The following is a 27,489-nucleotide window of genomic DNA, read 5'->3' as shown; positions in this document are numbered from 1 at the left end:
AAAATTATTAGTAAAATATAATGAAGCATTAATCAAAGAGTTAGTCATGGTATCTACACCTGCAGATATTTTAGCAGGATGATATATAGTTGGCATCCATTTAGCCTGCAAAGTCAAAGCATCATTGATTTTACTTCCAGCATTATGTAATCTATTAGCAAGAGTCTCTATATCAAAACCATTAAAAGTTCCAGTAAGAGAACCGTAGCCACCAAGCAAGGTGTCATACCATGCTCGTTTGACTCGGCCCTCTGGACAAGTCTTTGAAGGAGGAAAAGTTATCTGTGTACGTGGAACAGTCTTTTGGGCATGTTGTCCCACCTTTTCACAGGTGGAAGGAAGCCTCTCATCACCCAGTTGAAGTAGACATGGGTAATGTGGCCTTTTAGCAGGTTTAGGCGCCTGCCACACAATTCCAGGAAGAATTAAATTAGCAACTGTACAGCAGCCGCAAGCTCAGCACTCCTGATTGGACTGGTCTGTGCGGTTTATCATCATCCATTGGGAAGCAGTTGAATTTATAGGCACTAGCTTAGTACCCGGATTTCAGGATCCAACCCCCGAAGTGACCAACAACACGATACCAAGGAGTCCGAGCATATGTGACATGCATGACATTGATCTAAAAGTACAAACAAGTATAAATCATTCTTGAAAGTAACATTTTTCTTGTGGGACATGCTCCCACTGCTCTTTTCAAGCAAAAATTATCAATAAAGTTTTTCTTCCATACAGCAACTACCTTAGCTTTATCTGGAGGACCAGTCGGTCCTTGAACCCAAATTTTGTCTCCAACATTTACCACATTAGTGGAACCAAAATATTCATCACCCCCTACTGAAAGGCGTCCCTCTCTACAAATAAAGGAATTAGGGTCCCTTTACACTTAATCAGCTGTAACCGAAATAACAACTGATGTATAGTCTGGCGTCCGTGTCCCCCTATGGCCTCTTTCACACTATACACTGAAAAAAATTGAAGCCTTTTCACAATGCATTGCCATTGGAGAAAAAACAAAAACAAAAAACAAACAAACAACAACAAAACTGTATGCGTACTAATGCATACCAACGCATTAAGTGTAAAAGGGCCCTCAGGAGAACCTGGGCTATACAACTCTTTGGCCTGCGTATACAAAGTGTCCTCCCCTAAAAACTTTAATCCATCCTAGCTTTTAGCACCAGACCAGCTAAATTCTGGTATAAACAAAATCTGTTATCTTCACAGTTTGTTTGTATCATTCTAAACTAGAATATGCATACATTCTAGCATCTGTAACAGAGGTATCCTTGAACATATAATACACTCTATATCAGTAAGGTCTCAAACCAAACTTCATACAATTCATTAGAAACAACTCAATTCACACTCCATCATCAACACATTCTGCCACTTCATGTCATTCAGCTAGTCAGTACAACATTCAACCCTACAGAAACCAGGCATTTATCTGCCTGACAAACAAATCTAATTTAGTAACTAGTGACCTTAGCCCGTTTAAAAACAAGCTAGGCATTGTGCGCATGCCCTCATACACTGCAGTGCACACGCCCGTCGCTTCTGGCCCTGTCCTCCCTCACCTCTCCTCAGTGTCTCTGCGTCCCTCCCTGCACATGCGCAACGCAAAAAAAAAAAAAACAACAACACTCTGACACAGGGACATAACAGACGCAGAGACACAGGCATATTATATAAAGAGATTGTGTTTTTCAGTGTAACTATGCAATATTTTCATGCTACATTGCCACATCACATACAATTGTATTTCTTTCACACAGTCTCATCTAATTTAGCTTTTAGCTCAACAGGTAAACAATTTCACTCCTGCACAATTATAGCTAGAAAACAAGGGAACCAGGGGAAAAGTTGCTGGCAAAGATATCACCCTGACATCAACAGAACAATCCCATTTAACCCTGTAACCAAAATGTGAGCATTTGCAGGGGCTTTGAAATTCTAGCAAAACCCCAAATAATCAGCCATATTCTTTGCTGGCCTATAATTGCCCAATCATCATTCATTTTATTTCAACACTGACTTTAGTAACAAACTTAAATGAACAGTACACTCACAGTGCTGCACCAAACAAGACACACACATACCCCGTCACACACAAGAAAGCTGCGTTACTATTTCTCACCTCTTTAACCTTTTATTTCATCAAATAAGATGCATATCCCATGAAGTAACAGTTAAAGGTCAATGTTTTTTCAGCATGTACCCCTGAATGAAAAATAATGCTTGCCAAGCGCCCCTAGCTGAGGAGAGCAGTGTCTCAAACACTCACTGGCTTGCACACATTCCTTAGGAGCACTCAACACTCATGCACAATTTTTTTCAAACATTCCTCTATGCATTCAGTTAAACAAAACCAGACATATGAATACACAATTAAAGCGGACCCAAACCAAACATTTTTTTTATTAAAAATATTTAGTTGCACCACTCTGACACATACAAAGATAAATAAACACTCCTTCAAACCTATGATCATTTCAGTGCATGCTTTTCACCCTTCTCTCTTCATAGCTAGGATTATACTGGGGGCAGCCATTAGCAATTCCTCCATTGCCAGACACCTTCTACTCCACCAGTTTGCCTGAAAAATTCCGGCAATTTGAAAGGAAGGGAGGGGTTCCTCCAATAAATGTAAAATATTTTATATTTGTCATCATGCAGCTGAAAAAAGGCTGCTATTTATTATTATAATTTAGAAAATAGATTTTATTTCTGAAATCTTGTATTTTTAATTTGGGTCCACTTTAATGAGGACTCACTATAACGGATTCACCATATAAAGCATTCACCAGAAACAACAAAGTTAACCCACCTATCTTGTCCAGATTATATCACCATTTCAACTCTGCCAGTCCAGTCGGGTACTGTCACTTTAAGGAATTTGCTTTACAAGTTTAAACACAGCACTCCAAGTTTCTGTGGAGAATATACTCTGAAATATATGCAACAAAGACACAGACTGTTAAAAAAAACTTAGTAGGAAGAGCTGAGATTCTCGGTCAGGTCCCTTGTTTCCCATCCCTGTTTTATTATCAAGAGTATAGTATTTTCTTTAACAGGGACCCCCTCTAGAGTCCTATCTACGTCTAGTGAGAACAACAACATCACCTGCTTTAACAGGGACCCCCCTAGAGTCTTATCTACATCTAGAGAGAACAATAACATCACCGGCTTTAACAGGGACCCCCCTCTAGAGTCTTATCTACATCTAGAGAGAACAACAACATCACCCGCTTTAACAGGGACCCCCTCTAGAGTCTTATCTACATCTAGAGAGAACAACAACATCACCCGCTTTAACAGGGACCCCCTCTAGAGCCTTATCTACATCTAGAGAGAACAACAACATCACCCGCTTTAACAGGGACCCCCTTTAGAGTCATATCTACATCTAGAGAGAACAACAACATCACCCGCTTTAACAGGGACCCCCTCTAGAGTCTTATCTACATCTAGAGAGAACAACAACATAATTTGCTTTAACAGGGACCCCCTCTAAGTACATTAACAACATTAAGGGGTTCTGCCCTAAGGTATTTGAAATCACCTGACTTAACAGGGACCTCCACTAGAGTTTTCACTACATCTAGGGGTTCAGCATCTCCTAATTTACTCTCCCATGACTCTGCAAGCCTACAGCACAAATTTGCTTCTGCCAAAATATTGTAGGGGCTCTCGTTCCAGCCGGGAACCTCTACTTCCTCTTTGTTTTTTAAGATCCTTTCTTTTAAACATCTTAAAACACTAAATTTTGAAATTGAGACACAGACTGTGATATCACAAGATATACCACTCCGTTATAAATATCAAGACTCTTTTATCACCTCAGACAAATCTCATAAGGGGTAGCTCACAAGGCCTTGTGTACTGCTACTTGACCAGTTGTTTCTCTCACCTTTTGGTAGGCACTAGGACTGTCTCCTCTCGCTCCTCCACTCCCCCTCTCTGAAGTGCTCCCAGTGGCCCGTGCAATAGGGCTGCTTTCACTGAGATCCCAAAGAGCATTTAAGGAAGCTTTGGCCTGGTATCACAGTCCTAGTTTTGGCCTCAAGTGGTTCACTCACAGTACACGCTAACTGTAGACCAGGGTTCCAGGGCCAATAACCAAGCACCCACACCAATGGACACGCTCAGCCTACCCCGGGACAGAGCCTGAATCTACCTATCAATTTTAAATTTTTGGGCAATCTGCCAAGTGGGCGGGGTTTTACCCAGAGGTGACCCTTGGCAAACTGTAAAACTATTAACTAAACAATATTGAAATACCACAGTCAGTTCTCAAGATATTCACTTTGAAACTTTTGGCAACATGCCAACAGATGCAAATAAGACTTAAATGACTAACCATTACATCCCTGTTGGAATTTTTGCCATAACTCTAACCATTATAGAGATATTCACATTTGAACCCTGTTCTGACTTTTCGTAAATTTTGCACAGGGGAAACCCCAAGTGAAATATCAAGTCAATTCAAGAGGTTCAAAGTGATTTTTAAAAGAAAGGACTGCTCGCAGCGCCAATTTATGTTTTGCCTCACGGGAAGGGTTTTTAAACCCTCTAACTTCGCTCACCACCGTAGTGATTAAAATGAATTGCAGCAAAACATGAGGAAAGGTTTAATAGTAATATTTATTGAGCTACAATCCTGTTATAATAATGATCTAGGCTTGCAGAATCATAGTTACATTGTATTTGAGTAATTAGTGAGCATCAATATTATTTCTTATGGAGTATTGCAGCATCACCCAGAGAAGATCGGGGGACCTCAGCGACCTCTGAGGGGAAAATACCCTCCTGGCAACACAAACGGATGGTATGTCTGCTTGTTCTTCAAGAGTCCCAATTCGAAAGCATTTTCCCTGCTTTATATAGACAGAATTCAACGTCTGCGCAGGCGTAGAACATGTTTCATCCATGCGCCTGTGCAGATAAGGGTGCGTGATCACCATGTGCTTGTATCAGTGCGCCTGTGCAGACAAGACACATGACTGCGTGATCACAACGTGCTTTAGAAGCGACAAAAGAACACGTCTGACTATTGTTACTTATGTGAAAACTCTGCACATCATCTCATATTTTGACTAGTGTTGTAGATAGCAACATTCTCATGGTCAGTTGCCCATGAGAATGAAAAAACATGTTTACTAAAATAACCACTAGTGTTGTGACTAGCAGCATTTTATGGTCAGTTTTCAATGAGAATGAACAAATGTGTTATTTTTAATTATAACTGCCAGTGTTGTAATGAACTATCATAGACCATCCAATACTAAAAGAAGCTAACATATATACCGTGAACAGTAATCTCTTATCAATCAATCAATCAAACATTCATGTCACTTTTGTATCTCAGAACACCTGAACATTTCCTCTGTAACACAGTCCACCCCCTGCACGTTCTGAGAAATATCTACGTGCTTTGAGTCCTGAGAAAAGCGTTTAAAAAATGTTATTGTATTGTCAACCTAAAGTGAGAAGCAAATGGAGGCTGCCATATTTATTCCTTTTTACACAATACCAATCGTTTAGCAGTCCTGTTGATCTCTTTGGCTGTAGTAGTGTCTAAATCACGTACTTGAAGCAAGCACGTGGTTAATATAGTCAGACTTCACTCAGAACACCTAACCTACATTTATGTTCTGGGTCTATGGTTAAAAGTATTAAAGGAGTACTGTAGGGGGTAGGGGTAAAAAAAAGAGGTGAGTAGCCCACTCAGCTACTCTCACCGATGCCCCGTTCCCCGCCACCAGTTCACTTCTGGAATTTGCAACTTTAACCACTTGCCGACCGCCCACTACCTATGGGCGGCGTCAAAGTGGTACCCCCAGGAGCACGTAACGCCAATCGGCGGCGGCTTCTAGGGGACTGAATAGCCGGGGGTCGCGTGCATCCGCTGGCATTAGGCTCCGCCCACCCACAACATCAACCCGCAGGCCATTTAGCAGCACCGGCGGGTTGTAAACAGCCTGCTCTCTGCACACAAAAGTGTATAATACACTTTGTATTGTATATACAGGCTGCCTCCTGCCCTGGTAGTCCCAGTGCTCGAGGGACCACCAGGGCAGAAGGCAGCAGTGTATGTAAACACACACACACTGATTCTTTCCCTCTGCCCCCCTGATCGCACACAGCACCCCTCAGAACCCCCCCCCCCCCCCCTGATCACCCCCTCAGACCCCTGTTTGCACCCAATCACCCCCCTCCTAATCACCCATCAATCACTCCCTGTCACTATCTGTCAACACTATATTTTAGATTAGGTCCGAAACTGCCCCCTGGGGGCTCCTGATCACCCCCCACACACCCTCAGATCCTCCCCAGACCCCCCCACCCCCCCCCCGTGTGTATTGTATACATCTTTTCTCCCCTGTAATTACCCACTAATCACCTGTCAATCACCCATCAATCACCCCCTGTCACCACCTGTCACTGCCACCCATCAGATCAGACCCTAACCTGCCCCTTGTGGGCACCTGATCACCCGCCCACACCCTCAGATCACCTGCAGACCCGCCCTCAGATCACCTTCCAAGTGCATTGTTTACATCTGTTCTCCCCTCTAAACACCCACTGATCACCCATCAATCACCCCCTGTCACCACCTGTCTCCCCCTAGCACACCTACTCATCAGATCAGGCCCTAATTTGCCCTGTGTGGGCTCCTGATCACTTGGCCAAACCCTCAGATCCCCCTCAGACCCCCTTCCGATCACCTCCCCCATCTATTCTCCCCTGTAATCACCCACTAATCACCTGTCAATTACAGCAGCAATCAAATAGAACCAAAAGAAAGCTGTATTAGTGACAAGAAAAGGAGGTAAAAGGTAAAAACTGGCGATGGGGATCGGAGCATCGTTGAGTGGCTGCACGGGCACAGGGTGTCTGTGGGTACCATTATAAGCCCCAGATAAGTTAACTCTTTTTTTCCCCCTACCCCCTACAGTGCTACTTTAAGCCCCTACACACGCATGATTAAAGTCCGCTAAGGCGGCTGATAATATATTTTGTCAAAAAAAAATGTTTTCCCATTTAGAGTGTGTTTATTTCCTGATTTTTGTATGTTTTGCAGGATTGTGTGTGAAATGGGTCCAGCTTTCCCCACATTTAGCTCTGGGCCAGTGCTGCTGTGTATTGGAGAATGCAAGCCAGAGTTCATGGCACGATCTTTGCAGCAGTACAGTTTTGTGGTGAGTACCCAGCAACATCTTTGTGAAAAATTCTCATTGTTTATTTTTATTTATAATTTGAACTGCAACTCTGGGGGAAATATATATATATATATACAGTATATATACACACACACACAGGGTGGGCCATTTATTTGGATACACCTTATTAAAATGGGAATGGTTGATGATATTAACTTCCTGTGTGTGGCACATTAGTAGATGTGAGGCGGAAAACTTTTCAAGATGGGTGGTGATCATGACGGCCATTTTGAAGTCGTCCATTTTGAATCCAACTTTTGTTTTTTCAATAGGAAGAGGGTCATGTGACACATCAAACTTATTGGGAATTTCACAAGAAAAACAATGGTGTACTTGGTATTAATGCAACTTTATTCTTTCATGAGTTATTTACAAGTTCTGATCACTTGCAAAATGTGTTCAATGTGCTGCCCATTGTGTTGGATTGTCAATGCAACCCTCTTCTCCCACTCTTCACACATTGATAGCAACATCGCAGGAGAAATGTAAGCACAGGCTTCCAGTATCCATAGTTTCAGGTGCTGCACATCTCGTATCTTCACAGCATAGACAATTGCCTTCAGATGACCCCAAAGATAAAAGTCTGAGGGGTAAGATCAGGTGACCTTGGGGCCATTCAACTGGCCCACGACGACCAATCCACTTTCCAGGAAACTGTTCATCTAGGAATGCTCGGACCTGACACCCATAGGACTTGATTCACAAAAGCGTGATAACTCAGTTATCAGGCCTAAAAGCTTTGCACGTGCAAACTAGGGTGCTAAGTAGTTAGCACATGCAAACTACTTAGCCCCTAGTTTGCAAGCTCTTGTAGTGTGAACAAGTCCTCAATGCACATAAGCATGTCTCAGACCAATAATTGGATGATTGGTTAATTTTGGCACAGAGGAAGAATTCTAAATGTCCACAATTGCCAGGCTAAACCAGTGGCTTTTCATTCTGGATTTGAATAACTCTAGGGATGGGGCTGTCTTTACAAATTTTGCAGGTGCAGGGTTGGATATGACAGTTCCTAGGGATACCCTCTGTGTTCTGTTAGTCAAGAAAAATCTGAACCACTGGAGGACTAAGCCACGGATGCCATAGTACTCCTGCAATCTGTTGAGCAAGATTTCATGGTCAACTGTATCAAATGCTGCTAAGAGATCTAACAGGATTGGAATGGAGCATTCCCCTCTGTCCCTTGCCATAAGTAGATCATTGCAGACCTGGATGAAGGCTGTTTCACAGCTGTGGTTTTTCTTGAAGCCACTTTGTAGAGGAACTAAATTTAGAGACAGTTAGCTGTATCTGATCAACTGATAACTGTGATTTGTAGGAATTGGGTGCAGAAATAGAGATAGGTAGAAGTGTGTGTTCTTACACTTCTTACACTACTTAAGCCTTGTACACACATATGAGGCATGTCACCCATTGAGGAGCAATATCCAATCCCTTGGGTGACATGGTTGGGTGAACATGTTCTGTTCCGGTTTCAATAGTTTTTTATTGGAAAATTTTTGTTTTTTCAAATATGGTCAAACATTACATTTTGACATCATCAAACAAAACTATAAATCATGAAAAATAGTAGATGTGTATATAACAGTTGAGAATAAAGATGTATATCAAACATAACATATTAATCTTAAGGTATAAAGTAATGAAGTTGGATGGAGAGTCTTATGATAGACTGTTAGATGTAAACTGAGGTCACTGAACCGAGTATCTGGGTTGTGTTGTATATCAATATGTTTACGATTAGTACAATCCTAATTTTATGGTTATTCTTAACCTTACTTAATACCTAAATCTATACCTCTCACATATACTTCTCAATAGTATTTTGAGATGCAATTATATAGTCAAAAAGTATAGTCCTTCAATAATTTAGTGCGGAAAGACAATAATGATATCTATGGAGTCTATAGGGACCCCCCCCCCCCTCCTGGGAAATGGGGGAATAACCACCCTACAGAGATCCCAGGAGGGATCTTGTCCTTTTATTGGTATTGTCCTTTTATTGTCCACACTGCTTAGAGAAGTAAAGCCTTCAGTTTAAGGATCACTAGATACTAGAAGAAGGACTATACTATCCGTTGATAGGTCAATGTTATTGTATATTTGTGATATGACTTGTTAAACCATATACCTTTATGAGCAGCTTTGAAACTGAAGTATAAAGCGCAAAGCACAAAGTATAAAGTAACCGAGTTATACTAAACTAGTAAAAACTAAATCCAAGAGTGGGCGTGGCCTGAACCTAATGGCGTGAGGACGTGCTGCGAAAGAGCTCCCGTCCACCAACATCCTGAAACCCATTTTAACAGCGACGGAATCTTCCCTTCTTGATCGCTCTGCACACCGTAAGCTCCCCTGACCCTACAGGAGCGCAACATGGCTACTTCCCGCCCGTCGGAAGCTCTCCAGAAGCTACAAAAGTTTCGCCATGAGGACCAAGATGGCGCCGACTCGGCGTCACAACCTGCCTCAGACGATGACTCCGTTTCCTCAGTTAAGCAGAAGCGCCCGACACTGTCCTAAGTGCTAAAAGCAATCACAGTCTGTCAGTCAAGCCTCTCCCAAATCACCTTCACCCTGGACGAGGTGAAAACGGATGTCTCTTTTCTTCGGCAGGACCTCCGCAATCTGAAAAACAAAGTTTCCGATGCTGAAGGTAGAATCAGTGCCCTGGAAGACTCCGTCAGACCATTGCAGGTGGAGATTGGCTGCTCCCAGAAAGGCCTGAAAGCTGTCATGGATCGACAGGAGGACCAAGAAAACAGGCAGCGCCGCTCGCACCTACGCATTGTGGGCCTCCCTGAAAAGGTAGAGGGTAATGACCCCGAGAAGTTTACTGAATCACTCCTAACATCCCTCTTTGGAGAGGACACTTTCTCAAAGGCCTTTATTATTGAACGGGCCCACAGAATATCCTCCAAAGTCCCCCCCCCCCCAGGGGCCCCACCGCGCACTTTCATCTTTAAATTACTGAATTACCGCGACAGGGACGCGGTACTGAGAGCTGCAAGAGTCAAGGAGTCGATTACCTATGAAAATACTAGGATCTCCTTCTACCCTGACTTCTCGGTAGAAGTCCAGAAGCAGCGCGCCAAATTCGCCACAGCAAAGAGGAAGCTGAGAGATGCCCAGCTCCCCTACGCCATGCTATACCCTGCAAAGCTCCGGATCACCGAGAACGGTAAAGTTCACTTTTTCTCTGAACCTGAAGAAATAATCCGCTGGCTTGAAAACCGCCCGAGGATTCGAGATCAGGCTTCACCACCGCGCTAAGGTACTGTAACACCGTCCCCATCTTCCCGGATCATTACTGCCTTAGACCCACATGTGATTTATTAAACCTCTCTCTGCAACCTCTACTGCCATATGTCCTCCTACAGTCTCCCATGCCTGTTTGGGCGCCAATTGCACACTGCTCTACCCTGCAGCCAGCGGCCATGTTTTTGTGAGACTATCCTATTCTTCTCCTCTCCTGGGGGGGAAAACATCATCATCATGCTAATTTCATGGTCTGCTGAATTATCCTAAAGTATCCTCACTACCCTACATTGCACTGTGTGTTTTTGGTCCCACCGAGGTGAATGTTCGTTTCTCGTGACATATGGGCTGACGGCTCGTGTTACTCTATCTACCACAGAAGGCTGCCGTGTTTGATGTTACCCTGCCCGCATAAAGCTGCGGTTTACAGTCACCAGCTCTCTTCTGAGCTTGTAGTATAAACGGACTAAAACTTCAACACCTTCTATGAAGGGATCCCGCACTAATGACAGTACACTACCTTTATTAGGCTTCAACTGTACTCTGAGTCTACAAGTTTTAGACCTTTGCCGTTACCTAACCTCAGGAACATGCCTACCTTCTATTTTCTTCAGAAGCAAGTCTCCAACATGGCGTCCATATCCTTCGTGTACCCCCCCATTTATAAACGGACTATATTCTGTACTTCACCTCAACGAGAGTTACTGCAGGGAAACCCCTCGTAATTTCCTCTCCCTACACATGCTACCCTAGCTGAAGCTAAGCAGCTGCTGTATCCTACCTGGACGGGTCTCTCCCGTAGTGTTCCGCCACTACCCCACCAAAATAAGAATCTGTATACTTTGGTACTTATCACCAAGACCTCAGTGTAAATAAACGAGTCTGACTGGCCCCCGGCCTCAGCTCGTTTATTCTCCTTCCTTTTCTGTTATATTGTTGGGTATAAAGTGCCGCATGCTGGTTGCTGTGGAACAGGGTGTTCTTTTGGGAATGGCTGCCATGTTGACAGCCATGTTATACTATGTTACCTTCATTAACCTCATGTGTGCCTATTGCCTATTGTACTTTATATGCTTGATCTTTTGTATCCTACTTTTCAAAATCTCTCCCTGGTATTTGAATGGCAATCAGTGATAGAAGTATTCAAATAATATGCTGGAATGTTCGTGGTCTAAACGACCAAATTAAGCGCTCCCTGGTTATGAGCTTTATGCGAAAACAAAAACCTGATATATTGGCCCTCCTAGAAACTCATATAACAGGAAATAAAGTTAGGGCCTTGGAGAGAGGCTAGGTGGGAAAAGCCTACCATTCATCTTTTTCACAATACTCCCGTGGAGTCTCCCTACTGTTTAACCGCTTTCTTTCATTCCACCCAATCAAGGTTAAGACAGACCAGTATGGAAGATATGTATTTACACATGGCCTTTTGGATAATAAGCTTATAAATATATTGGCCTTCTACATCCCTCCTCCATACTCCTCTGTTTTACTCAGAGAAGGCATCCACTTTGTCTCAACAGTACCCTCCTGCCCTAATATCTGGATGGGAGACTTCAACTCATTATGTGATCCTGCTTTAGACAAATTCCCACCAGCCCCTTCAAAGAACACTCCATTTGCCAACCTCCTATCTGAAATTCCTCTATATGATGCCTGGAGATACTTTAACCCCTCCTCATGCCAATTTACATGTTTTTCCGCCTCCTATAATGTTCTGTCAAGACTAGACTACTTTTTAGTATCAGGTAATGTGCTCCCTCTAGTGGGTTCCATAGGTTCCCTACCCAGAATTACCTCCGATCATTCCCCAATTTATGTATTCATCCAATGGTATGACACCCCCAAACACTTCCTATGGAAGTTTAACCCCTTCTGGCTCTCGTTGTTCACCTCCGAGGAATGGCTGGTTGATAAATTGCAAACCTTTTTCCATATACACCGGGATACTGAGAACCGTTCCCTTACATGGGATTGTTTTAAAGCCCACCTGAGGGGTCTTCTTATTAGTGCGGTGTCACATCTCAAAAAAGAAACCAACTCATCTATTTCCTCCCTTCAACAACAGATACCTATTTTGGAGCAAAACTACCTGGCAGATCCCTCTGGGGTGAACTTCGATGCTTGGAAACGGGCTCAAACCCAGTTAGCTGATATACTCACTGAAAAAGTCCACGCTAAGAATTTCTTTTATAAATAATCTTTCTACGAACAGGGTGAGAAGACTGGTACAATTCTTGCCAGGATGGCTAGGGATAGAAGCTCTTTGAGCTCTATCCCGGCCATCAGGGATTCCGCTGGTGCTCTCCTCACCGGTTCCTCTGCTATAAATGATAGATTTGCTGAATATTTTAAGGACTTGTATGCTTCTAAATCTCCCTTTAATCAATCTGATGCTGAAATTTTCCTGTCAGAAATTAACCTCCCTAGACTTGCTCTAGAGCACAGGGAAATGCTAGAGGGCCCCATTACACTAGAAGAGATAGAGATCGCAATTCACTCTCTCCCCAATGGCAAGGCCTCTGGCCTTGATGGCCTTCCAGGCGAAATATATAAGCGGTTTGTGGACATCTTAGCACCCTCGTTACTCCAAACCTTTGACCACGCCTTTAAAGAAGGCATGCTCCCCACCTCTATGCGTACTGCATTAATTATTCTCCTACCTAAACCTGGCAAGGACTCTACACTTTGTGATTCTTTTAGACCCATCTCCCTGTTACCACAAAATGTTAAAATATTAGCAAAAATCCTGGCTAACCGGCTTAACCAAGTAATACTTACTCTCGTCCATAATGATCAAACAGGTTTTATGCCGGGAAAAAAGACCTCCTTGAATATAAGGCGCTTGTTCGCCAATCTTCAAGCCTCCCATACAAATAAAGGTCAAAGAGTGGTGGTATCTCTTGATGCCGCCAAGGCATTCGATGCTGTTGAATGGCCTTTCCTCTTAGCCACACTGGCCAGATTTGGGTTTGGAGAAAACTTCATTAAATGGGTCAGCATTCTTTACAGTCAGCCAATGGCCCAAGTTTGCTCAAATTCAACCTTCTCCAACCCCTTTCTAATCAATAGAGGAACCAGGCAGCTATCCCCGTTACTGTATGCCCTTTCAGCAGAGCCACTAGCTTGTAAAATCAGGGCGGATAGAAGAATCAAAGGCCTACGCATAGGCAATATAGAAGAAAAAATTAGTCAATATGCAGATGACACTATTCTGTTCCTTGCAGACCCTAATGAATCCCTCCAAGTTGCCTTTGACCTAATAAGCGAGATGGGATGCTACTCTGGGCTTTCCGTGAACTGGAGCAAATCTGTCATTTTAGGACTAGATGATCCGGAGATCTCCACATCCCCCCTGCCATGCCCTTTACGAATTGTTACCTCCTTTACCTACCTTGGGGTGGTGGTAGCCCTGGATCCTCAAATGTACTACCAAAATAATGTTGCCCCTCTTCTATCCCTTACTCAGGCCAAAGCCTCGGCCTGGACTAAACTCCCTCTCTCAGTGTCGGGACGTGTTAATCTGATCAAGATGGTTCTCTTCCCCAAAATACTCTACATTATACATAATTCTCCAATTTATATCCCCCAATCCTTTTTTCAAAAAACTTAGATCCATGTTCCTTTCACTGGTTTGGGGTAGGTCCAGGGCGAGGCTCAAGTTTAATATATTGCATTGTCCTACTTCCTCTGGGGGCTTGGCCCTCCCAGATCCCTACCTCTACTACATTGCCTCTCAATTGGAACAGCTGGCACACTGGTTTGTGTCTAACTCTCTCCAATCCCCTGACCTCCTAGGTTTCTCGCCCTCTTCCATTACTAACAACCTGCCCTTTGCCCTTCTAAAAGAGAATCTAACTGGAAACTCTCCCAATAACTCTATCCTTCTCCAAGCTTCTAGGGTTTGGCGGGCGGCAAATAAAATAATACCCTCCTCAAATAAAGAATTCTACACCCCCCTCTGGCACAACCCCCAGTTACCTGAACTGACCCACATTGACAACACCAATCTCTGGTCAGCTAATGGTATTATATATCTCGGCCAAGTTATCCACAATACTAACCTGGTACCATTCCATACTCTCCAAAAACAATTTGACCTTCCACCAATATTCAAATTTATGTATTTACAACTTCAACATGCCCTTAAAGCTCAGTTCCCTCTGGGCCTACCTCACACACGTGTCATTTATTATGGAGACCCTTAAAGAGGGCCCAATGAAGCACCATATAGGGATAGTATACTCGATGCTTCTGAAACATCAATCTACCCCTACAATTAAGAACTCTCTGTCCAAATGGACCTAATTGGGAGTCCAGCTGGACGAGGAGGAATGGGAGGATTGCCTCTCCACCCCCAAAATGGTCTCCCCATGCGTTAGCGAGCGACTCACACAAATTTATACCCTACATCAAAGCTACTTAATCCCGTCCCAACTGATAAAATTCTCTCCCTCTGCATCCGCCACATGCCCCAAATGTTTAGCCCACAACCCCTCTTTTCTCCACCTTATTTGGCAATGCCCTCCCATCGCTGATGTTTGGAAACAAGTCACTGACTTCCTGCATGACTTGATGGGATCTCCAGTAGACCCAGACATCAAGACATGCATCCTTAATCTTTTACATGAAGACACCCCTAAATTTGACAAAATTCTGATCATGGAATCCCTATTTGCTGCCAAGCAATGTATTACCTTCAGGTGGCTATCTCCTATCCTTCCTACCCTTGAAGCTTGGAAAACTAGAGTGCGTAAACATTTGCCTTATAAGAAACTGGTTTATGCCCATAGAAAATGCCCAAATAAATTTAACCAAGTATGGGATAAATGGTTAAATCACTAAACCCATCTAGTCTATTGTCTTTTACCTGTTGCTGTCTCTGGAGCTTGTAACCCTGGTTTGGCGCAAAATTAATATCTCGTTTGTACAAGTCCACTTAATACGTACCTGTTCAATGTGTAGATGGCCCACTCTGTACAATATCCCCTGGTTGCCTTCATACAATGTCCATTATTTTTCCTTTCATGTATATTTGTATTTTATACTGTAATAATCTTTTCTCAATAAACACTTTTGGTTGATGAAAAAAAAAAAAACTAAATCCAAACTTAAACAAAACTATACTAATTACTATGTATTATAGTATCTTTGTATTTTCTCCCAAATTGAGTGCAATCTGTTATCTCCATAAAGTCAGAATCAGAAACAAGGCGGTTAATTTGGCTCGGTCAAGGTCAGTAGAACATGCAGACATCAATTAACTGTCTGTACCACTGAAATGAGAGGTTATCTTATGTTCATATTGGAACTTTGATAAATATATAAGACAGATTTATAAGACAGATATATATATATATATATATATATATATATATATATATATATATATATATATATATATATATATATATAGACAGATAGGACTGATAGGACTCAGGATACTAAAGGACTGATAATTTTGAATCTTTATATACCGTAGGCTAGAGATCTGCCTTTCTCAAGAGAGACCCCAAAGTGCCATTTTTAATGGACCAGGCTTTCTCAGCTAATAGGTTAGATTCTACATGTCTTAGTATCTCTTTAATAGAAGGTATGTATGACGTTTTCCAAATACTGGCTATTAAGTTCCTAATGACAATAAGAATATGGTTAACTATTAGTCTTTCCTGAGGAGGCAGATCCCAAGTGCCCAAATGAAATAGTATCATACCTGTAGGGAGATGTTTTAGGGACATAGGTAGTTGTTGGAGAAACCTTTCAACCTCTCTCCATAAGCCATTTAGTTTAGGACAGTTCCAAAAATATATGAGAGATAGTGCCTGGTTGGTTACACCCCCTCCAACATAGAGGAGAAGTATTAGGATCACATTTGGAGATCTTCTCGGGCGACATATACCACTGCCATATACATTTAAGTAACCCTTCATGGTGGTTGATGCAGTGAGAGGTTTTTTTCATTGTTCTGACTGCCATTTCCCATTCTTCTATGCTGACATCTATTTTTAAGAGATCTTGCCATTGAGATAGTTGCCACTTTGGAGCCATTTCTTTTTTACCGAGAAGAGTTTTATATAGAACTGCTGTTCCTTTCATATGGGAATTTTCAGGTTTTATAATTTTGTTGATGTGTGGGGGTAGGGTGATTGGTATGAGTGGGTGCTTAGCTAAGAGTCTATGAATTTTTGAATAGTGTGAGAATCTGCTCAGCTGCCTGTGCAGACAGGCAGCGTTTTGACCACTGTTCACGTCTGCATTCTGCAGGTCTCTTTAAGAGAGACTTTCTGTCAGTTCTGCAGCTTGTGTTGCTGAGGAATTTGCATACATTAGTCATGCAAATCCGTTACCTGCCTTCTTTTGATGACTAGCACTATAAAAGCATTCTGCTCCCAGAATGCTTTGCTGGACATTTCCCTTCCATGGTCTGTTCCTGATGGACACTGCTGGAGTGTCAGCCATTCTTGTTTGTTGAAGTTATCTTAGTGTAATTCGTGGGGATGCACTAGGCAGTTCCCTAGTGCAGTTAGGATTGCATTATCTGTTTTGCCTGTTCCGTCTGTCTTGTGTTTGGATCGCACAAGCCCTAGGGTTAGCGGCTGTGGATCCTTCTGATTGAGTCTGGAGTGTAGGTTGGAACAGCGGTTGTTTCTGCCTACCTCATCTGTTCTGTCTGCCGTGTGTTTGGATCCTTCTGTTCTGTCTCCTGGGATCGCGCTAGCTACTTTTCGCTAGCGCTGGTGATCCTTCTGTTCTGTCTCCTGGGATCGCGCTAGCTACTTTTCGCTAGCGCTGGTGATCCTTCTGTTCTGTCTCCTGGGATCGCGCTAGCTACTTTTCGCTAGCGCTGGTGATCCTTCTGTTCTGTCTTCTGGGATCGCGCTAGCTACTTTTCGCTAGCGCTGGGGATCCTTCTGTTCTGTCTTCTGGGATCGCGCTAGCCACTTTTCGCTAGCGCTGGGGATCCTTCTGTTCTGCTACTCTGTACCTGGATCGCGCTAGCCACTTTTCGCTAGTGCTGTGGATCCTATCTCTCGCTTGTCCCTGTTTTCGTGTGTCTGTCTTGTCTGATTCGAAACGCTTGCTGTAGGCTCGGTGAGGTAACCGTTAAGCAAGCGCTCGCGTTCTCTGTTTCGTGTTTGTCTGTCTTTGGTTAGTTAGGCGTGCTTGTCTCTGTTGTGCGTAACACGCGGAGACCGCGCACGAACGCGTGCACTGTTGCGAATGAGTGCGGTGTTCGCGTTCAGCTAGCATTTGTTATTTTCTTTATCTTTCTCTTTGTATGATTTGCTGTGCCTTTGCTACCCTTGTGCTCTGTCCTGCTCAGTCTTGTGTCGCTATTGGCAATCGCCATTCTTGCGATTGCGTTTCCTACTTCGTTTCCGCCGTTGTGTGTTCGCCGTCGCTGGGTGGCGACTAATTTGGTGGGCACACATTGGTTCTGTCCTTTTGCTCTGTTCCCTGTGGGCTATCCAGCCCTGCCTGATTGTACCTTGTCCCGGATCTGTACAATTCCCATTTGGCATCTGTGGCTGTGCAGCGGCTGTGTTCGCCTGCACTCCACAGCGCCATCTGCCGGTGGGAATTGCCCTCTGCGGGTGCATAGCACCTAGCCTGGGTGTCCGCAATAATACGCTTGTGGAGGAAATCCGCCACGTCAGCGCACGTCTGGTGCGCTGACCACGGAGACGATTCCACAATCGTTACAGAATGTCCAGCCAAACCAAAATTCCCAGGGCAGAGGGAACCTTCGATTTTGTTCAGATGTCATTGCCTGAGGCAAAGGCATATGTGGATCCTATTATAGGTAGGATCGCACACTACATTAAAGCAGTTAAAAAGTCTGTCCTCGTTCCTGACCCCAACCCATATGGAGATTACCTAGATACTGGGTTGTTTGAACCGCCATTTGCCTCATGGGAGATTGGGGCCTTGTTGGAAGAGTTTGATTTCGATTGGAAAGCCTTTTGCGATTTTTATATCGCAAAGAGCGCGGATGACCTGAATGATTGTCTCGACTCTATGTACCTTTTGATCGATTCTGATGAATGTGATGAGTGTGATGTGGATCTGGTGATTTATGTGTGGCAGGCTATTTTGGACGAATTGCACACACACCAACCAATTATTTCCAATAAAGAGACACCATTGTCACATGATTATTCCTGTCTTTCTGGGGTAAAGCAAGTGAGTTTGGACACTGTGCGACCTGAAATGAATGGGTGTGCCTTGACTGTGGACACCTGTGTGAATTCTGATGGAGTTTCTCCCGTTTGTTTAGAGGTTAAATCTGTGCTATCTGATGCCGGTTTCTCAGATGTTCCTGTCGATTGTGATCGGCGTGAGTGTGTCAGCTTTGTCAATGATTTGTGGGATCCCTTGTCATGTAAAAACAGATCTTCTTCTCTCAGTACTACTTTAAGATCCTCCATCTATGATCTTGCTATGGGGAAAATTCCCAAACTATGCAGTTTCAAGAGTAAAATTAATATGATTCCTCATGTTGTTGCCACAACTTCCCCTAACATTGTTCAGTATGAATGCTCAGACCTAGTCAGGTGTGAATGGGAGCCCCCGTTCCAGAAAAAACAGCTCGAAGCGTTGTCGTATGAATTGGAGAACGATTCAGAGTCGTTTTGTGAGTACTACATTGCCAGAAGTGAATCTGTCTTGAGAGCATGTATAAGTTATGCTTCCGCCTTAAGAGAAAAAAAGGGGTGTGAATTTGACTTTGTGAGTCCGCTGATTTGTATGTGGAAAATGATTCTGAATGAATTACGTGTACGTCATTCAGGTGACGTTTGTAAAGGTACATTGTCAGCTGGCGTTTCTGAGATCGAGCAATGCAGCCTGGAGACCTCAGAATCCCTGTCTTTGGAGTGTTCGGTTTCGCAACCTAAAGCGATTGTGGATTCGCAAATTTTGCGTTCTGTCTCCTCGGATTCGACATCGTTAGCCGAGTCTAAGAATGAGACAGCACTTTGGTTTTGTGAACCTGATATTGAAGCACCTTTGCTCTGTCCAGAGAAGATGTCTCTGAGCCTGCCCTGTATCATGAATAAAGACATTATGTCCACTCGCATTGACATTTGCGAGTCTGATTCTGAAGTAAGTACTGACTCTCCTCCCAGTAATCTGGATGAGTCAATATTACCTTGTTTAAAATGTCCTGCAGTGTCCCTAGAGGCTTGTCTAGGTATTGCAACCATTGTTACCTGTTTCTCTGCTATTTTGGAATTGCAGTCTGGTTTGACTGCTATGGAGGAATTTCCCTGTAGTGAAACGAAACTCAGAAAGCCAGAGTTAGTTTCACTAGATATTTCTGTGTATCCCTGTCCTGATGATGACATTCAGTCTCAGTTTATGGTGGAACCTTCCCTGGGACATCTGCCCGGTTCACAAAATAAAGTTCAAGCCTTGCCCTGTAACATGGATAGTTCAGAATCCTTCTTAGGAAACTTGAAAAAGGATGTTCCTGAGGTCCTGTCTGACCTCCTGGAGATCTCCGAGTTCCTCCCAAAGGGTGCAGAACTTGTAGGAGACGTCTCCTGCCCCCCAAGTCCTTCTGAGGTGTTGCCCACTTCAGTAGGCATTGCTGCCTTGCTGGCTACCTTTTCAGCTCTGATGGAGCTTCATGCCTGTGTAGTCAATGATGATATTATTGTCACAGAAATTTCTGAATTTGTATCCGAGTCTTCTTTTGAAAGTCCAGTGCCTGTGACCTCCACTCATGATGATTCTCTGCCCGGTACTGGTTTTGGTCTTGACGTGCCGGACTCTGAGGTTGGCAGTTCCCCGACATGTCCTGAGGTTTCTCCTGTGCTGGTGTACCCCAGTGTGCTCTGTGACCCAGAAAGCCCAAGTGTGCCTCGGTTACCAGCGTACTCAGATGCTTCCTCGGTGGAGACATGCTCTGATATGGCCTGCCTGCTTGCATGCCCAGAAGTGGTCCCTGAAAGTCTTGATCTTGATGGGTGTCCTCGTAATTCTGAATCCGGAATTGTCATTGGTTCCATGGGGGTTCTTGGTAATTCTCCATGTGAGCCTGGTGATTGTTCTACCCTCTTGGGATCTCTGTGGAGCTTCAAAAGGTTCTGGGAGATTCCGGGAGAGATTTTGCTTGGTACCCTGGATAAGATCAACGGTGGCTTTTGTGTTGTAAGGGACACTTCGAACAGGTATTGTGGCAGGTTTGGTATTTTCGGACGCTCCTTGGAAGGTGGGGGGTATTGTCTGGAGGGTGTCGATGGCTTCTTCTCTGGCGTTCACAGTCCTGATGGGTGTTATACTGAGACTGGTAGTACTGATGGGCATGTTTCGGTGGCTTCTGTTTCCGATGAGGTCGGTTTTGGGTGGACTGACTCTGGAATTGGACCTTGTCGGGCTGCCCCGACCTTCATGAGTCTTCTGTTAGAATGGTTTGGAGATATCGGTTTTGAGGGTCGTCTGGAATTCGACCCTAGAAGGGGGGGTACTGTGAGAATCTGCTCAGCTGCCTGTGCAGACAGGCAGCGTTTTGACCACTGTTCACGTCTGCATTCTGCAGGTCTCTTTAAGAGAGACTTTCTGTCAGTTCTGCAGCTTGTGTTGCTGAGGAATTTGCATACATTAGTCATGCAAATCCGTTACCTGCCTTCTTTTGATGACTAGCACTATAAAAGCATTCTGCTCCCAGAATGCTTTGCTGGACATTTCCCTTCCATGGTCTGTTCCTGATGGACACTGCTGGAGTGTCAGCCATTCTTGTTTGTTGAAGTTATCTTAGTGTAATTCGTGGGGATGCACTAGGCAGTTCCCTAGTGCAGTTAGGATTGCATTATCTGTTTTGCCTGTTCCGTCTGTCTTGTGTTTGGATCGCACAAGCCCTAGGGTTAGCGGCTGTGGATCCTTCTGATTGAGTCTGGAGTGTAGGTTGGAACAGCGGTTGTTTCTGCCTACCTCATCTGTTCTGTCTGCCGTGTGTTTGGATCCTTCTGTTCTGTCTCCTGGGATCGCGCTAGCTACTTTTCGCTAGCGCTGGTGATCCTTCTGTTCTGTCTCCTGGGATCGCGCTAGCTACTTTTCGCTAGCGCTGGTGATCCTTCTGTTCTGTCTCCTGGGATCGCGCTAGCTACTTTTCGCTAGCGCTGGTGATCCTTCTGTTCTGTCTTCTGGGATCGCGCTAGCTACTTTTCGCTAGCGCTGGGGATCCTTCTGTTCTGTCTTCTGGGATCGCGCTAGCCACTTTTCGCTAGCGCTGGGGATCCTTCTGTTCTGCTACTCTGTACCTGGATCGCGCTAGCCACTTTTCGCTAGTGCTGTGGATCCTATCTCTCGCTTGTCCCTGTTTTCGTGTGTCTGTCTTGTCTGATTCGAAACGCTTGCTGTAGGCTCGGTGAGGTAACCGTTAAGCAAGCGCTCGCGTTCTCTGTTTCGTGTTTGTCTGTCTTTGGTTAGTTAGGCGTGCTTGTCTCTGTTGTGCGTAACACGCGGAGACCGCGCACGAACGCGTGCACTGTTGCGAATGAGTGCGGTGTTCGCGTTCAGCTAGCATTTGTTATTTTCTTTATCTTTCTCTTTGTATGATTTGCTGTGCCTTTGCTACCCTTGTGCTCTGTCCTGCTCAGTCTTGTGTCGCTATTGGCAATCGCCATTCTTGCGATTGCGTTTCCTACTTCGTTTCCGCCGTTGTGTGTTCGCCGTCGCTGGGTGGCGACTAATTTGGTGGGCACACATTGGTTCTGTCCTTTTGCTCTGTTCCCTGTGGGCTATCCAGCCCTGCCTGATTGTACCTTGTCCCGGATCTGTACAATTCCCATTTGGCATCTGTGGCTGTGCAGCGGCTGTGTTCGCCTGCACTCCACAGCGCCATCTGCCGGTGGGAATTGCCCTCTGCGGGTGCATAGCACCTAGCCTGGGTGTCCGCAATAATACGCTTGTGGAGGAAATCCGCCACGTCAGCGCACGTCTGGTGCGCTGACCACGGAGACGATTCCACAATCGTTACAAATAGAGAGATTTATCAAGAGTTGGGATATCATAGGAAGAGGCAAGGTCCTCAAATGATATTATCTTATCGTCTATGACCAGATCTTCTATCTTTTGTATTCCTTTGGTCAGCCAATTTTCTAAGTCTATATTTTTAATAACAGCATATAAAGTTGTCAGAGGAGTGGGAGGAATAACAGCTAATACATCCGTCCTGGATAATTTTATCAACTCTTTCCAGATTCTGAGTGTGTTTGCTGTTATAGGGTTCTTAACATTTTGATTAACCTTCCAGACCAGCCTGGACTCAAAGAATGTTTTGAAAGAATTAAATGGAAGTTGTTGTTCTTCTATTAGAAGCCACTGTTTAGTTATATCATTAGTCCAGATTGGTCTGGATTGGTCTAAAATTGAGGCCTTGTAGTATAGTTCTACATTTGGGACACCTAAGCCTAGATTAGAGGTTTGTGTGGTCAGTATTTTATTAGAAAAACGAGATTTTTTATTCATGAGGACATATTTATTTACCATTTTTTGGAGGGTGTTGAAGAAAATGTGGGGGGCTCTAATTGGTAAATTTCTGAAAAGGTAAAGGAGTTGGGGCAGGATCATCATCTTAAAGGCGGCTGTTCTTCCAAGCCAGGAAAATTCTAGTTTAGCAAGGGAGCCTAATTTATCTTTGAGATTCTTTATCCATGGGGTATAGTTTTCTCGATATAATTGTGCTATAGTAGGGGTTAATAAGATACCTAAATATTTTACCGTTTTGGTGCTCCAGGTGAATTGGCTATTTTCTTTAAGATTGTCAATGGTTTTCTGTGGTACATTACATGGGAGTATAATAGTTTTGTTTTTATTACGTTTATAGAAAGAGATTTTAGAAAATGCATCTAATTCTGCAACAGCATTGGGTAATGACACAGTAGGCTTTTGGAGGTATAGGAGGATGTCGTCCGCATATAAACCAAGTTTTGTAGTAATCTTTCCCGATTTTATACCGAATATAAGGGGGTTATTCCTAATTTTCTGTGCTAAGGGTTCTAGGGAGAGATTGAATATCAATGGGGATAGAAGGCAGCCCTGTCGTGTACCGTTTTTTATTTGGAAAGGGGATGATAGTGATCCAGAAGTTAGTACTCTGGCCGAAGGATGGGTATAGAGCGAGAGAGTTGCCTTCTGTAAAAATTCAGGCAGTCCAAATTTTTCCAAGACTCCTGCGAGGTAAATCCAATTCACTCTGTCGAACGCCTTCTCCGCATCAAGTGACATCAGTAGTGTTGGCGTCCGACAGAGTTTTAGTTCATGTAAGAGAGCTAGAGCCTTTTGGGTTCCGTCACAAGTAGTTCTGATCTGGGTGAATCAATGGAGGCATTAAAGGGGTCAGTCTGTTTGCAATTATTTTTGCATAGATCTTGATGTCGGTGTTCAGTAAAGAAATGGCCTGTAAGTCCCCGGATCAGCTGGGTCTTTTCCCTCCTAAGGTATGGTAGTTATAAGAGCAGACAAAGATTCCTCTGGGAAAGTACCTTTGATCGCCACTTCATTAAAAAAGTCTGCAAGGGGTTTTGACAGAATGCTCACAAATTTTTTAAAATATTCATTAGTGAATCCATCATTTCCAGGGGATTTATCATTTTTAAGGGAGCTAATTGCGGTTTCTACTTCTTGTTGTCTGAAGGGGACTCCAATAGATTTCTTTTCAAAATCTGAGAATGAGGGTAAGTTAATGTTTTTTAGGTAATGGTCTATTTCTTCTTTATTTGGGACATGGTTCTCTGGGTTTTTTTCCAAATTGTAAAGGCTTTCATAATAAGATGCCAAGGCATCGGCTATGTCTTGTGGGTGGTGTACATCCACTTTAGTTTGGGGGTGTGTAATTTTGACAATTCTTTGGTATACTCTTTTTCCTTTTATTTTTAAGGCCATAGCTCTACCAGCTCTATTGTTGTCATAATACCAGTTTTGTTTTAATCTGGTTTGCCACTTGTCATATTGAAGGAACATCATGTCTGCCAGATCCTGTCTGGTTTCCTCTTAGGCTTTGATGAGGTTCGTCTTATTCTTAGTATAAATTTCTATTTCCAAATTTTTGATCTTAGTTAGTAGAGAATCGTTTTTTTCTCTAATTTTTCTATTGTGAATAGAGCTGTGTTTTATAAAAACTCCCCTCATGAAAGCCTTATGAGAGTTCCATAAAGTGGTTTTAGTGACTTCATAAGTATCGTTTATCCTAAAGAATTCTGTCAGTTCTTTTTTGATTAGAGGTTGAGTGTGTTCTGATTGTAGTATGTATTTGTTTAGTTTCCATAAATTAGGTCTGTAGGTTGGGTTATGTGGGCGAATTTTAACTATTAGTGGGGCATGGTCGGACCATGTCCTGGGGCCTATACTAATATCTGAGATAAGGGGGAGGGAAAATCTGTCCGGAAAGCAATAATCTATCCTAGTGAAAATTTTGTGTATGGGGGAGTAGAATGTGAAGTGTTTTTCTTTGGGATATAAGCAACGCCAAGCATCAAATAGTTCTGCTTTGATCAGTGCTGGTTGGAGTAAAGAAGGTATCCTTCTAATTTTGGATGAGGTGTCCAATTGTGGGTCCATTACTGAATTCAAGTCTCCAATTATAAATAAAGACCCTTTAGTAAGACTGGAAATCTTTTTAAATTTTTTATTCAGGAAATTTATTTGATGGGAGTTGGGGGCGTAAATATTTGCTAAAGTAAGTTTTTGTGAGTTCAGTGACCCTGATACTACCACCATTCTTCTGTCAGCACTAGTAAAAGTATAATCTATCACCAGACCCAGGGTATCTCTTATGGCGATACATACCCCCCTTTTCTTTTTATCAGGAAGGTTGGAGTGGAAATTTTTTGAAAATTGTAGTATTTTTCGTTTTTTAGCACTTAAGTTATTTAGGTGAGTTTCTTGAAGACATATTATGTCTGCTTTTTGTTCTTTAATCAGTTTTTGTAGGAGGAACCTCTTTCTGTATGAGTTTAAACCCCTCACGTTCAGTGACACCAGTTTAAGATCATGAGACATATTCAGTTAAATATCTGCATTCACCTTGAGAATATAACAATGTTCCAATAACCCTGGTCAAGCCAATTTCAGAGATTTCCATTTTAGAAAATTCCATCCAATGTTCCTTCTGTGTATCTGTTCTGTCTAGGGGGAGAAAGGTTAGGTATAACCCTATCTTAAATATTAAGCCCTGTAAGGAGAAAAACAATAACAACAGTAATAACAATAACAATGTCCGCATCCAGAGCAGCAAAGGTCGTAGACTTTTTTTTTTGAAAATTCTTTTTATTGAAAATTTTCAAGTTTAACAAAACATATCAAACATAAACAAAACAACCCTGAGCTCCAGCACACACAGGTGAGGAGACAGGGGAAAGAAACACCACAAGAAAGGATGTATAATAATTTTACACGTCACATATTATTACAATGAGAAAAGACACCATTGGAATCCGGAAATAGACTATAGATCCAGTTTAGTCCATTTCTTATCTTAAATATACAGCAATTAAGAGCCAAAAACAGTACCAACTGTCTAATCAGGGTCATGTCAAAAGCGGGTAGTCATGTCTTAGTGAAAGGGAGGTCTCCAAAATGTATCACGTGGAAACCTAAATGACTAGAGTGTACAGTCTGCTCAGGGATCAGCAATTGCTAATCATTCTTGCAAAGTTATACAGTACCTTTGTTAGAGGTCCAAGGCCCCCACACCTTTTGGAACTTGGATGGGCAGCCCCTAGCTATGTAGGCGGCCTTAAACAGGTGGAGGGAGTTATTAACCAAATTTTTCCAGTATTGGCAGGTGGGAGGGGCCTGTTGCTTCCAGTTCAGCACAATTGCTTTTCTATAATAAAATAACAGGAGGCCAATTAAATATCTCTGAGGTCTAGAGGAAGCAATAGTGTGTACATTGCCTAAGGTCGTAGACTTAAGCTTGCATCTAAATACAAGTCTAAACATAAACATAAACCTGTAGTAAAAAAGAAGGTTAATAATAAGAAACAACAAAAATAGCGAAAGCAGTGTCATTCATAATGACACTGTTGTTTAAGAGCAAACAGTTCAGAACCAACCTGCAGGGGCACTAGACAAGGTCAAGTGCGGTTGGCAGACTCTGTCCAATAATATGGGTCAGGTCTTAACAATTCTCCTCAGGGGGGGAAGGTGAAATCTCCTAAGGAAAAAAGTTCTTGGAGGGGAAGAAAAAAGTTTGTGGTTAAATACCCATATGTTTACGAGGATGAGGCAGCCTGTAACGATTGTGGAATTCTCTCCGTGATCAGCGCACAAGACGTGCGCTGACACCGCGGAAATCCTCCACAAGCGTATAATTTGCGGGAACCCAGCAAAAGGTGCAAAGCACCTGTAGAGGGAAATTCCTGTCGACAGGGGGAGCTGTGGAGTGCAGAGGAACAGCTCCTCTGCCCTGCCACACACGCCAGACAGGAATTGCACGAAGGGAAGAAACGCAGGGCAAGATAGCCCCGAAAGAGAGAGATCAAAGCGACAGAGGGTATGTGTGTTCACCAAACTAGTCGCCACCCTGCGACAATGAACACACAACCAGGAAGACAAAGCGAGAAGGCAATCGCCGGAGATGGCGATTGCTAACAGCTACACAAGACCGAATAAGCACAGATGAGGAATGTATGTTTGTCCACCAATCTAGCTGCCACCTGCGACGGCGGACACACAACAGAAGAAACCAAGTGAGAATGCAATCGCAAGAGAAGCGATTGCGGAATAGAATGAGCACAGGGACAGATTGTATGTGTGTGCACCAAACTAGTCGCCAACCCGCGACGGTGCATACACAACAGCAGATATGAAGTAGGAACGCAATCGCGAGAGAGGCGATTGCCAGAGGTGACACAAGAGTACAGCAAGGCAGAACACGAGAGTAGCAAAGGCACAGCAAATCATACAATAAGGAGATACGGAAAATAACAAACGCTAGCTAAACGCGAACACCACACTCATTCACAACAGTGCACGCGTTTATGTGCGGTCTCCACGT

The 27,489-nt window shown here is 43.4% G+C and overlaps 1 protein-coding gene across 14 annotated transcripts in view; it reads left to right on the top strand.

Moving 5' to 3' along the window:
- PLXNA2 (plexin A2) overlaps positions 1–27,489 on the top strand; it is a 3,799,727-nt gene that overhangs the window by 1,437,970 nt on the left and 2,334,268 nt on the right. For all 14 annotated transcript variants that reach the window (XM_068269767.1, XM_068269773.1, XM_068269774.1 and 11 more), the window contains one exon: positions 7,088–7,205. In XM_068269767.1, the coding sequence (XP_068125868.1) occupies positions 7,088–7,205 (118 nt within the window). The remainder of the gene's footprint in view (positions 1–7,087; positions 7,206–27,489) is intronic.

The sequence above is a fragment of the Hyperolius riggenbachi genome, chromosome 2, assembly GCF_040937935.1.
Source record: "Hyperolius riggenbachi isolate aHypRig1 chromosome 2, aHypRig1.pri, whole genome shotgun sequence".
NCBI lineage: Eukaryota > Metazoa > Chordata > Amphibia > Anura > Hyperoliidae > Hyperolius > Hyperolius riggenbachi.
This window is presented reverse-complemented; position numbering and strand designations above follow the sequence as displayed.